We start from the raw sequence: 12,655 nt of genomic DNA on the forward strand, positions 1-12,655 counted from the left end.
GTATAATTAAACAGCATCAAACAATCACTAACCACTAAATTCCCAAAAGGAGTTGATCATTAAAGTGCTTGTTATCTTTCCAAGAGCAATTATGGAGCATTTGTTATTGGTTTCAAAGATTACAATCTCTCTCCCTTGATAATTTAGCCTGTAAAATATTATAATCTTCCCTTGGTAGTGGATGCAATCTTTATTTCGTTTGAAAATTCGTGCCCAAGGACTTGAGCAAGGTTGGTTTCCTAATGCTACCCATAAAACTGCCTCATTATTTCAGAAGTGATACTTGTGATGAGCAAAAATAATGGCACAGGTAGAGATAATATTGAAGGAGTACATCAAACCATCTTCTCCAACACCCCTTCAACTCAAACACCACAATCTGTCCTTCATTGATCGTCTTCCAACGCCAATCTATCTTCCCTTCATACTATTTTATCAAAATCACGCTTCATCTCATCGCTCCCAAATTTCCCAGCAGCTAAAACAGTCCATATCTCAAGCCTTAACCAAGTTCTACCCCTTAGCAGGAAGGATACAGGATGACGTTTTCGTCGATTGTAATGATTCAGGGGCTTTATTCATCGAAGCTCAAGTTCGTTCTTCCCTTTCAGAGGCAACTCAAAACTTTGTAATTGAGGAATTCAACCATTATCTGCCAATAAAGCCTTACGAAATTATTGAGAATAGTTTGAGAAATGATGTCCCATTAGCTGTTCAAATCAGTTTCTTTAAGTGTGGAGGCATGTCTGTTGGAGTTTGCATATCGCACAGAATAGCTGATGCATTATCTGTCGTGATGTTCTTGAATTCATGGGCTGCTATATGCAGGGGTAGCGACGATAGTGAGATTCTGAAACCAAATTTTGATCTGGGATGCCTTCATTTTCCTCCTCCAGAAGATGTCCCTAGAGCCCCTCTTATATCAGTTGCAGATAAACAAAAGATTGTTGCAAAGAGGTTTGTATTCAGCAAGGAAAGGCTGGAAAGAATCAAAGAACTAGCTTCATCAGACTCCACTTCTACAATAAAGGATCCAACTCGAGTAGAAGCGCTTTCCGCTTTCATATGCAAGAATTTCATTGAGGTAAATCGGTCAAAACTTGATTCTGAAACCATGTTTGTTGCAATCCATAATGTGAACTTGAGACCAAAAATGAAATTACCACACGATGAATTCGCCTTTGGGAATGTTTCCCTACCTATTTCTGCCGTGTTGATGCCCGAGATGGAGAAAGAATGCCATAATTTAGCGGGACATTTGAGATATGCAATAAGAAATGTAAATGATGATTTTGTGAAAAATGTTGTTCAACAGAGAGAGCCTTATCTGAGGATTTTGAGTGAAACAAGGAAACTTTTGTCTAAGGCAGAGATGTGTTATTGTAACTTTACCAGCTGGTGTAGGTTTCCTGTATATGAAGTGGACTTTGGCCGGGGAAAGCCTTTTGCAATTGGCACGGCAGCTGTGCCTAGGAAAAACACCATAATTTTGATGAGTACCAAATGTGGTGATGGAATAGAAGCATGGATTAACATGGCGGAAGACCATATGGAGTTGCTCCCAAGTGACTTTCTTTCACTTGCAAATCATGATTTTTAGAGACGAACATGGTGGCATGGATTGTGAACTCTCATGTCTGAGTAAATAGCTACTAGTTTTAAAGGATTGTGGCACGTATGTTGTACCCAACATAGTCACTGAACAACAAATTCCATTTGTGGAAAAAAGTGATTTCGATTTCCATCCAATTTTAATTGGCCCTTATCTCAGTTTCTGTCATAATGATTTCTCGTTTTATCATCACTGCGAATTGTGGTTGTAACTTGCAAGAAGTGGAGTATCATTTGTAGGTAAACTAAAAGAATGTGTAAAACTGTAAATGCCTATCCCTTGTTTTTTTTTTTTTGCTTTTAGCAATTTGATAGACCAGTAAAGTGTGTAAATTATGAGGCAAGAAAAGGATTTTAGGTAAAAGAAAAATTTTAGGTAAAGTGCTATTCTCTTCAAAGACACGGCCATTTTCTCGAACGGCATAATATAATCATTCATAGATTGAATTCACTTTGGGAAAGATTTCAATATTTAGAAAGGAAAAGGAGAAAGGGAAGAGAGATGGTTTGAGAATCGAGTCAGTCGACTGAGTCTAATGTCCCTATCAATTGAGTTGAGTTCTGAAGAAGAGCTGAAAATTCATTTTTAGGCGTTTGTACTTTATTGGGAAAACATACACCTAAATTATGAAAAAAAAAAGCAAAAAGAAAAGACCATGATGAGGGAACCCAACTTGACTGAGCAACCAATTATATGGTTGGATTGAGCTTCAATAGGTCCTACAGAGTCGGGCCTAAAGTGGAAAGTGAGATTCTAAGTGATTATGGCCTTGGGAAATCAGCGGCCTAAGGCTGGAAATGAGGAACTTGGCAACAATCAGGTTTCACCTAAGTTAATTTCCCTTTCGGCCTCCGTATATAGTCGATCAATCTACCGGAGTCTTAAGTATCGGAGGCCATTAACTGGTGTCCGCAGGCCTAGATCTTGATCATCCATTGTAGATTAGTTAGATCAGATTTGGCATCTCCCGTCCCGTTTCTCTAGTTACTTTTTTTTCTAAAGTGTAAATAAAAGTTTTTAAATTCAGGATCTTTTACTTACCATCCAAAGGAACCGGAGAAATGGAACCGTCTCCTTTCACCATTTACATTGATACGTCTTGATTCACCAATATCATTAAAAAAGGAAGCATCTTCGTGCCAATGGTCTTTCAAAAAAAAAAGGACAAAAAATTGTGCTAGGGAAGCATGTTGATAGGGATGACTTATGACTGGAATTAACATCTAACACAAACATAAAATAGGATGTGATGATTGGTCACGGAGCTAGGATTATTTTTCATCTGGCGCAAATAATAGCAAGTTGTGCACTGGCAAGAAAATCTTGGCCAGTTGACTCGAGATAACTTGGGGTTACTTGATCGTTTCTATCCGTATTGAGAACTTCTCGAGTTCTCGGTGACTCTCGATTGAGTTCTAGGCTATCTATGTATTTCGAAGTTATTTGGTTCCGGTATCAAAATGGAGAGCTCCGTTTCGTTGATGACTCGGCAGAGTCTTTGAACCATGGCATGAGCTTGAGCTTCAACAAAAACGGCACCTGAGCCGTTGCAATTAACTTAAGAAAATTTGGCATTGACCCTTCCAGCCATGTTTCCACCCTCCAACAAACAAGTGGCAGTAAGATGACTTATCTTTCAAAAAGTATATACTACAAGATTTGGTATGGCATGTTAAACTAATTATGTACATGTGAATGTATTAGGGAGTGGAAATCTAAATAGACTTACCTCCAATCATTATTATCAAGCACAAGTTGATCCCTTCTTGTGTCTTTGATTCCTTCTTATTTATTCTAACAAATCAAAATATATAGAAGAAGAAGAAGTTGGAGCAAGGAGTTTCTAACGTATGCCTAACCAAAAAGTGTGTGTTGAAAGAATATCACATGTTATTTATAGGTTAGGTTAGAGACCCTTACTGGCAAGTATTTAAATCCGTAGGGTTTCTTTCCCTCAAGAAAATCTTACCGTAATACATAATCTTTTCTGACTAATTGATTGATTTGATTGGTTAACTGATTGAATAAGATATTGATTAACAGAAAATACCAATAAATCATTAATAAACGGGAGATACTAATTAATTATTGACAAAATATCAATCACTTAATCAGGATATCAATCACTTTAAAATCAATCATGTGGATCATAATTATCTCTAAAAGGGACGAGTCTTACATGGCAAACATGAATCTCAACTTCTTGCTGGCATAAAGCATGGTTTATATTGTAATTTGTAACCAAAAGTAGATTAGCACATCACAGTCAGTAGTACAATAACTAAACCATGGGATCAACCTAGCTTGCTTCTTTCTCTTCAGGCTTTGCTTTTTAGGGGTGCTAGAGCTTTTTTCTCCCCTACCTCAAAAGGATGCTAGGGCTTTGTTATTCCATACCTCACTAAACATCCCAGATAAATTAGCCACATTGGTCAAATGAATTAAAAGGACAGTTTGGTGCGGTGTTATTTATCAGAAACAAAAGACCATTTCTACACCATCTGACAATTTTCTCGTGAAATCGATATATCTTATGAAAACCGCAATGCTTGAACGAACAAGACAGTTTCATGCAGTTTCATGTGAGTTGATTGAACTACCAAACATTTTTTTATACCACATGACAACTTTCGTATGGAAAACGATATCTTATGGAAGCCGTAATTTTACCAAGAAAAATATATATATTGATGAAAATCTTTGGCTCAAATTGTGATCAAATCTGTAGACATTTGTTTTTTCCTTTGGCGTATTCCAGTTAATTTAGTACTATTAAATTAATGGGCACTTGGTTTCGAGTGAATTGTTGATTAGTCATCACAAATTAATAGGTCCCAGTTCTAGAATGGGTATACATACAAATTTCACTTTATTTACTCGTGAGCAAGGCCAGCAATTAAGTTGATCATCAAATTATTAACTTTGATAGCTGTTGTTCACTTAATTTTTTTTTTAGACAAAAACGTCACTCAACTTTTAAAAATGTGATTTTTTTTTTTTTTATCTTTCTGTCTATTTTTGGAGTTAAATCAACCAAAAATGTAGTCACATGATGATGTTCACGTCTAAGGTTTTCAAGGCAAAATCGTCTAAAGGAAATTGATCCAATTGAATGAATTCATCCTTTCACACTTTATTTTCCCAAGGCTCATTTCCACCATCACCATCTTCCCCCCTCCCTCTAAATCATGGCTACCATCACCACCAACTGCCAATTATGCATCCATTCGGAAGAGGGGAAACGCCAGAAAAGACCATTCTACAGTTACTTCTCTTTTTATTATTTATCATTTACTTCCTCACCAATAATGGTAGTATTTTTTTAAAAAGAAATATTGACTGTGTGATATGAACTATGAAGGTCTAGACAAGCCAAACGTCAATAAGGTTTATATCATCTCTAAAATCTCAAACATGAAAAATAGAAAAAAAAGAAGAAGAAATGATTGTCATTGCTATGCTTTGCTTCATTTGTTTCTTCTCATGACCGCAGTTCTCTTCTTCCCCTCTTCGCTTTCTAATTAAATCTGTACTATTTCGGATCAGGGCCTCATAAGTTCCATTTCAAACAAGTTTTTCTCTCAAGTAGAGGTGAAGTATAAACAAATGGGATTTTGGTATTGAAAAAAATATATATATATCCGATCGTCAACTGGTTTGAAATAAAACTTGTGACGCTGGTGATCCTATCCAAGGACATGCACACATGCTTTTCCTTTGTCCTATCTGTCATCTCATCTGAAGGCTGAAGCTGCCGGAGATCAGGCTGGACCTGAACCAACAGCTTAACCTGCTGCAAGAATTGCTCAACCTGCACTAAATTACTTCATGCTGTGCGTATTACCCTGGTAATGCATATCATCATATCTTAACCTTTTCTTTTATCCTTTGTTGCTGTAGCATTTTCACTTCCAAACAGGCTCCAAATACAGGAAATTTTTGTTTCTAATTTCAAAACATAAAAATAATTCCCCTAAAAAAAAGAAGAAAGGAAAAGTGCAATCCAGTGCAAACAATTCATCTTCAAGAATTTGGGCTAAATATTCCTGTATAATTTCATTGAGGACAAGATTTTATCGACTGAATCAGCGTGATAAATAAATTCTTAGATATATAGAAATTTCAAGGTTACAGTTTTTGACATATTTCCCACCCTCTCTGTCAAGAACCATCAAAAATGTGTGACACGACCAAATTCAACCGGAAGCCATTGCAGCATGTTGAGGTCCTGACCAAGAAACTCGTCAAACCATCGTCCCCAACACCAAATCACCTGCAAAACTACAAATTATCCTCATTTGATCAGCTAACTCCTCGGTCACTTGTGCACCTTGTTTACTTTTACGAAAATAATGATAGTTGTAAGGGCAATCACGACGAGGCTGGAGTTGTCCAGAGGCATGAAATACTTCAAATTTCGCTGGCAGAGACGTTAAGTCACTTTCGCCCGCTTGCTGGAAGGATTTCGAATGATGGGAGGCGCTCAGTTGATTGCCAAGATCAAGGAGCTTTATACATAGAAGCAAAGGTGAATTGCCAGCTTAATCAGTTTCTGAATCAAGCGTATGAAGATGTTGAACTTCTTGCAGATTTCATTCCTGATGGCGGTCTGAATGGCGATGGTGCATTATTGAAGGTACAAGTCACTTTCTTCCTGTGTGGAGGGTTTGCTCTAACTTGCAGCATATCACACACGGTAGCTGATGGATTCACTGGTTGTACATTCTTCGATGAGTGGGCAAAAATGTGTGGACATGGCAAGGATAATAACAACATTTGCGATATTAAGTGCCTAAGTTTCAATTTAGCTGCAACTTTTCCATCTAGAGACTTGCCTGCAGTGCCTCGTCCTGTGCTAAGACCTTCAGCTAAGGTTGTAAGTAAGCTGCTTTTGTTCGATGAATTTGCAATAAAAAGCTTGAAAAACAAAGTCATCGAGGCAACGAAAAGCAGTACTACAATTGCAGCTCTGCATGATGATATAGATGCATCGGTGGAATTTCGCCCTTCAAGGCTTGAGGTTGTCACTGCATTCATCTGGAGGGGTCTTATCCGTGCTGCTCAGAAAAGACATGGGTATTTAAGAGCTTCCATGACAGCAATCTCTGTAAATTTGAGAGGGAAAACAGCTCTAGGAATTGAAGACAACTCTTTCGGCAACCTGTTTGTGGCTGTTCCTATAAAGTTCATCCCCGATGAAACCAAAATGGAGTTGCATCACTTTGTGCAGTTAATCAGGACAACATTGCAGGAAGCACGTACTGTCTACACGAAAGCATCCTCAGCAGATGAGATTTTCTTAATGGTTCAGAAGTTTCAGGACCAAGTACAAAAGGAGCTAGGAGATAAAGAAGTGGATACTCGGCTTTCCACAAGTTTGCGCAGGTTCCCCCTATATGGAGCTGATTTTGGTTGGGGAAAGCCGTCATGGATTATTCTTGGTAATGTCGGAGGACGTCCTGAGATGTTTTGTTTGTTGGACACCAAATGTGGCACTGGAGTTGAGGTTCGCGTAAACCTGAATGAGGTTGAAATGCCAATCTTTGAATCTGATCCAGAAATTGTGTCAGTCACATCCGTAGCTGCAAGATAGCATCAGTCCTTATTGGTTTGGCGACTCTTCTCCAAGAATCGATCATCACACAACTTCCTTTCTGATCATAAAGTCTGATCGAGCATTATTACTTAATTCAGATTCGGTAACTTTGTCGTGCTTGTTTCCTTCTTTATTTTCCTTTGTTGCCCCTGTTCACTGTGTTGTTTTCTTATTCAAAATATGTGGGACTATTAAGCAGGATGTTCATAGTTTGGCAAGAAGTAAAAAATCGGGATCCAATCTAGATTGGATTTGGAATTTCGATAAATGGAATTCAGAAAACCCAAAATATAATATTTGGTAAAACTGTTTGGGAATGGGTATTAAAAATACATTATCGAATAATCAATTACCAGCTATATTATTGATATTTTTGTAATAAAATGATATATATATAATTAAATAAAAGAGTGAATCTTAATATAATATTTGGTTTTATGCAATTCTATTGTATAAGTGCAAGTTTTGCATGATTATATTATATACACGGGATAATTTCAGAACCCTCCCTTGAGGTTTTTGACAATTTCACCTAGTACTCTTGAAATTTTCAATATTACACATACCGCCCTTGGTCCTACAAAATGACGATAATAGGCTTAACATATTAATATTTTTCATGCAATTAAACAATCCATTCCTAATCTTGTTTATATGAATGCATCAGACAATTAGATATTTAATGGAACAAAAATAAATTCCACTCGTGGAATAACCAATCGTGTTCTAAACACAATAATAACATATTAAAAATTAATTTCGGCTTTGCTTGGAGGATCTAGAGATGAATAAAAGAAAATATAAATTGGGTTTAAAAAGGATAAGGGTGGTATTGGTACTCTAATATTTGAGAGATACGATGTTATATTAATGCAGTTATTGAAATTTTTTGAACTTAACAGTGCAATTTTTTTTTAATTTCGATTGAGGTTTTAGAATTTAGGGATTGATGGTGGTAATGGTTATGATTATAACGGTACTAATTTAAAATGTGGTAATATGTAAGGTTTAAAATAGTGGAAATGAAGGTTGGAAATGAGTTTGAAATTTTATGCTTGTTCCATAGTTTTTAAAGAATTTTGTAAGGTAAAATGAACTTCACAATTTGATGAGAGCATTTTGGGTTATTCATTCAAAATTTTGACCATTAAATAGTTTTTGTTATGAAAACGGTAAACTCGAGGGAGGTATATGTAATTTTTTAAATATCAAAGGAACTGGGTGAAATTATTAAAAACATTAAGGGAAGTTTCTAAAATTATCCCCATAGACAATGATTAAAGTTGAATGCATTTGTGTTTCTCAAAATTTCATAAACCTCCCTTGAGGTTTCTAACAATTTCACTATGCCCCTTTGAACTTTTAAAAATCTTACCTAGCTCCCTTATTTGGAACTTTTATGTAACAAGTAAGCCCAAAACAAAAAGAAATGTTCAAATTAAAAAATAATTGTTGGAGGGAGAATGTAATGTGGCAGCAAAAATGCCTTTGCTAACTGTTACAACTATTTGTTTTGAGAAACTGTTAAATGAATTAAAACTTGGCAAACAAAAAGCGAAAACCTAGAGGTAAATTTCAAAAATATGTAGCAAATGTATTGGCAAAGTTTAGATATCAGACTAACCAATAGCTAAAATTGCGAAGTAACTCAGCCAATTATAAAGGGCAAAATCAAAAGCTTAAAAAAGTTAAATTGTATGACACTTATTTTCTTTAATAGCAGATAACTACTATTAGAAAAGTGTGCCATTTGGATTTGGAGGAGAAATTTGCACCAATTTGTTAAAACCAATTGGCCAGTATTTTATTTTTTTCTTCAAATATAGTCCAATAGTTTTTTTTAGGAATTGTTTAGTTAATATCGCGAAACATTGAGAATATAATAGTAATTTTGCCACACGTTATGTCATTGATGGGTCCTAATTCTCTGTAAAGAGAGGTAGTGAGATTTTCAGATGTTGAAGGGAGATAAGTGAAATTGTCGGAAATCTCATGACATTGAAATTGTCCCCTTATGTTATACACTTATACTAGTGGTTGAGAAAATTTTGGAATTACATTATGCTGATTATCTTGCCAAGTTGGGATTGAAACCGGATTTTAGTTTGACTGTGTTTACGCCACCTCCGGTTACGCAATCTCCGGACTCTCGCCAGAGGGTTATATTCCAAGGTTACTTTCCAGTTGTCACAAGAAAGACCACTAATCCATTCTACGTTCAATAAAATTAAAATTTGAAACTGAATTCTAAAATTTGAAGGTTAAATTCATTAAATTATTGAATTGTTAAGTATTAAATATAATACATTTGAGTACATATCACATTCAGTGATAAGTGAATAGTTTATCACTTAATTTGGGCGTAAGTTTTGACTAGAAAATTCAGTGTCACTTAATTAATTCAGATATTTAATTTTTTGTCATCAAACGGTTTGAATATATTAATATCTAAATCCATTAAATTTAAGTACTGAACTGAATTATCAAACAGGATCTAAGTATCGCATGTCCAATGCAAATTTAGTTATATGCAAGAAACTATGTTTTCAGACTAAGACCAGGTATCGATTCGGCCGAGTTCAGGGGTCAATGAGTTCGATCGGATTCAATCGGAGGTCGAATCGAATGACGTCATAAATATATATTAATGATAAATAATTAAAATAACATATAAAATCCCCTTTAAATTGGTGGTTTACAACTTTATATACATATCTAATGAGTTTAGATTTAGTCCAAAAGGACTGCACTTAAAGAATTTAAAAGTTATAGGTAAAATTGTAGTTTAAAAAAATATAATGGGTTGATTTTATACTTATTAAAATAATATGGGGTCAAATTGATATTATTAAAAAAATTTTGAAACTACCAAACCTAATGGAATGTAAGCCATCACCCCTTGTTCCTTTGCTTTTCACTTTTCTTAGTTTCTTCTTCTTCCTCCCATTCACGCAACTCCTCTTATCCTTTATGCTCTTCATTTCTCCTCCCATTTACTTCACCGTAACTCTTTTCTTTTTCTTTATCCCTTAAAAATCAAACACACATGAAAACTCTATTATTCTTTGTTATTTTCCTTTTTCCCTCCTCTCTGTTCTCTTCCCTTCTTTACTCTATTCTTTATTTTTCCTCCCATTTGATTTCAAATATTTCAAGAACTAATTCACAGGAAATCGGGCTTAGAAAATTTAGGGAATTAATTTTTTCTCTTCATCTGGCTAGTTACTTTGTTTCTTTTAGAGTTAGTCAAAGATTAAAGCATGGAAAAAAGTAAAGAAAAAACCAAAATTAACTCAAGATCTTGTTCAAGGCTGGCATCAAGTATTGTATCAGATATTTGATCACAAATCTTGTCTAGAGGGCCCTTATTTACAGATTTAGAGGTGAATAAGAAGGCATCTATTCTCTAAACCTTGAAAAAAGACAAGCCTAACAGCAAAGGTAAATAAGGAGAGATTTGGTTGGAAATTTTTTATCCACACTCCAGATGCTTGCAAAGAAGGAGTACAATCGGAATGGAGAAATAAAGAAAACCGAGTTCTTTCCGGTTTTAGTGGTTTTCGGTCAAATTTGAGTTTTGACCGGATTCGACCGATTTTTTGATTGACGGTATATTAAAGAGACTTGGACCGAATTCTTAGCCAATTTCTGGTTCAACCGATCAGACTGATTGGTCCGATCCGAGTTTAAAAACACTTGCGAGAAACTGAAGACATAGGAAAGGTGAAAACTTCCATTCCATCCGTCAAAAGAAAATAAGTACTTTATCTCCTTCCAATTCCAAATAACAGGAGTAACTCGTAGACTTTAACACAACAGGACACTAGCGCACAAACAAATAAAAACTTTAAATACTTGGAATGATAAATATTTGTTTAAATTCTTGAAGCAGATTTATCATCAATCCTGGCATTGGGATCACTGATTATGGACTCTGGCTGTACTATCAGCGGTTGCGAGTGAAAGAAGCTCGTCTGGGATCATAGCCATTTCGTCCTCCACCACGTTAGCCCATGCTTCAATTCCATCACCACAACTTGAATCCAGGAAAATTACACAATTCTTCATAGGGGGAACTTTAGTGCCCACCCAAATAGGCTTGCCCCACCCATAGTCCACTTCATATACCGGAAATCTGCACCAACTGGTAAACTTACAAATTATCATTGGCTGCTTAGCAAGTCGTTCCTTTATATTATTCTCTAAGGTATTCAAATAAGGCACTCCACTTTGAACATGCTTGATATACTCACCATTGATTTTTCTGATTGCGGTCCTCAAGAGCCCTACTAGATCATAACAATATTTTTTAGCATGATCATCTTGATCAGACATTGTTAATAAAGCTGTTGTGGCAATTGCCAAGTTGCCAAAGACTAATCGGTCACCAGGCAAGCTCATTTTCGGTCTTAAGTTCACGCCATGGTACGCGAGAAAATTTGTTTTGTGATCAACCTTAGCCTGGGTGATGCTGCTTAAATTCTTCCACATAAAAGCTGAAACTGCTTCAATCCGAGTTGGATCCTTTACTGAACTTCCCGAGGCTGAGGAGGAAGCAAGTTGTTTGAGTGCATCTAACTTTTCCTTGTCGAACACAAACCTTTTGGTGACTAGACTTTCTTTCTCTTCCAGTGACATGAAATCATGAGTAGTTAAGGGAATGTTTGCTGGAGGAAAAAGATGCCCTGCTAATTCAAAATCAGGTTGCACAACTTCATCAGCTTGGCTGCGACATGTGGCAGCCCATGCATTCATGAATGTCACAAAGGACATAGCATCAGCTAACTTGTGTGAGATGCATACCCCAACAGCCATTCCTCCACATTCAAAGAAACTGATTTGGATACCTAACATCAAGTTATTCTTGCTAGAAGCATAAAAAGGTTCAAAGGGGAGATATTGGTTCGGTTCCTCTACGGTAGTGCTCTGGATTAATGCTTGTGAGAGGTGAGCATGAACTCGAGATTCGACAAATAGTGCTCCGGAGTCATTACAATCAACAGAAAGATTTTGATTGGTCCTTCCAGCTAATGGGTAGAATTTTGTTAGGACCTCAGACAAGGACTGTTTTAGATGTTGGCATCTTTTGGCTTGGTCGATATTGTTTGGGCATGAGGACCTGTTTTGATAGAAGAAGATAAGAGGAACATAAATGGAGGGCATAAGTTGATCTAGCAAGGACAGTTTTAGGTCTCTACAGGCATGGGGTGTTGGAGATGATGGTTTGATCAACTCCCCTGATACCACCTCCATGTTTCCTACCATCTTGCTTGTTGCTATTATTTCTTATGAGATTCTTGAGCCCTCACGTTCCAGCCACTTGGATATATATACACATATATATGTATGGTATCAAACAACCATTTGCGGCAGCGACCAAGTTACTTTCGTCTTGGTTTCCATTATTATAGTAACATGTCTAATCAATGTGCGTGAGAATATTATTT

General features: G+C 36.2%; 3 protein-coding genes across 3 annotated transcripts; 2 read left to right on the top strand and 1 right to left on the bottom strand.

Annotated features, from left to right (window-relative positions):
• Window positions 1–301: 301 nt before the first annotated feature.
• LOC113768999 (vinorine synthase-like) lies at window positions 302–1,600 on the top strand. The gene has a single exon (XM_027313491.1). It carries the CDS (start codon window positions 302–304, stop codon window positions 1,598–1,600), a length of 1,299 nt encoding a protein of 432 aa, XP_027169292.1.
• A 4,189-nt stretch (window positions 1,601–5,789) lies between these two features.
• LOC113769000 (acetyl-CoA-benzylalcohol acetyltransferase-like) lies at window positions 5,790–7,205 on the top strand. Its single transcript, XM_027313492.1, has one exon. It carries the CDS (start codon window positions 5,790–5,792, stop codon window positions 7,203–7,205), a length of 1,416 nt encoding a protein of 471 aa, XP_027169293.1.
• Window positions 7,206–11,126: 3,921 nt separating this feature from the next.
• LOC113769001 (vinorine synthase-like) lies at window positions 11,127–12,461 on the bottom strand. The gene has a single exon (XM_027313493.1). It carries the CDS (start codon window positions 12,459–12,461, stop codon window positions 11,127–11,129), a length of 1,335 nt encoding a protein of 444 aa, XP_027169294.1.
• Between the last annotated feature and the right edge of the window lie 194 nt (window positions 12,462–12,655).

The sequence above is a fragment of the Coffea eugenioides genome, chromosome 4 (genome assembly GCF_003713205.1).
Source record: "Coffea eugenioides isolate CCC68of chromosome 4, Ceug_1.0, whole genome shotgun sequence".
Classification (NCBI taxonomy): Eukaryota; Viridiplantae; Streptophyta; class Magnoliopsida; order Gentianales; family Rubiaceae; genus Coffea; species Coffea eugenioides.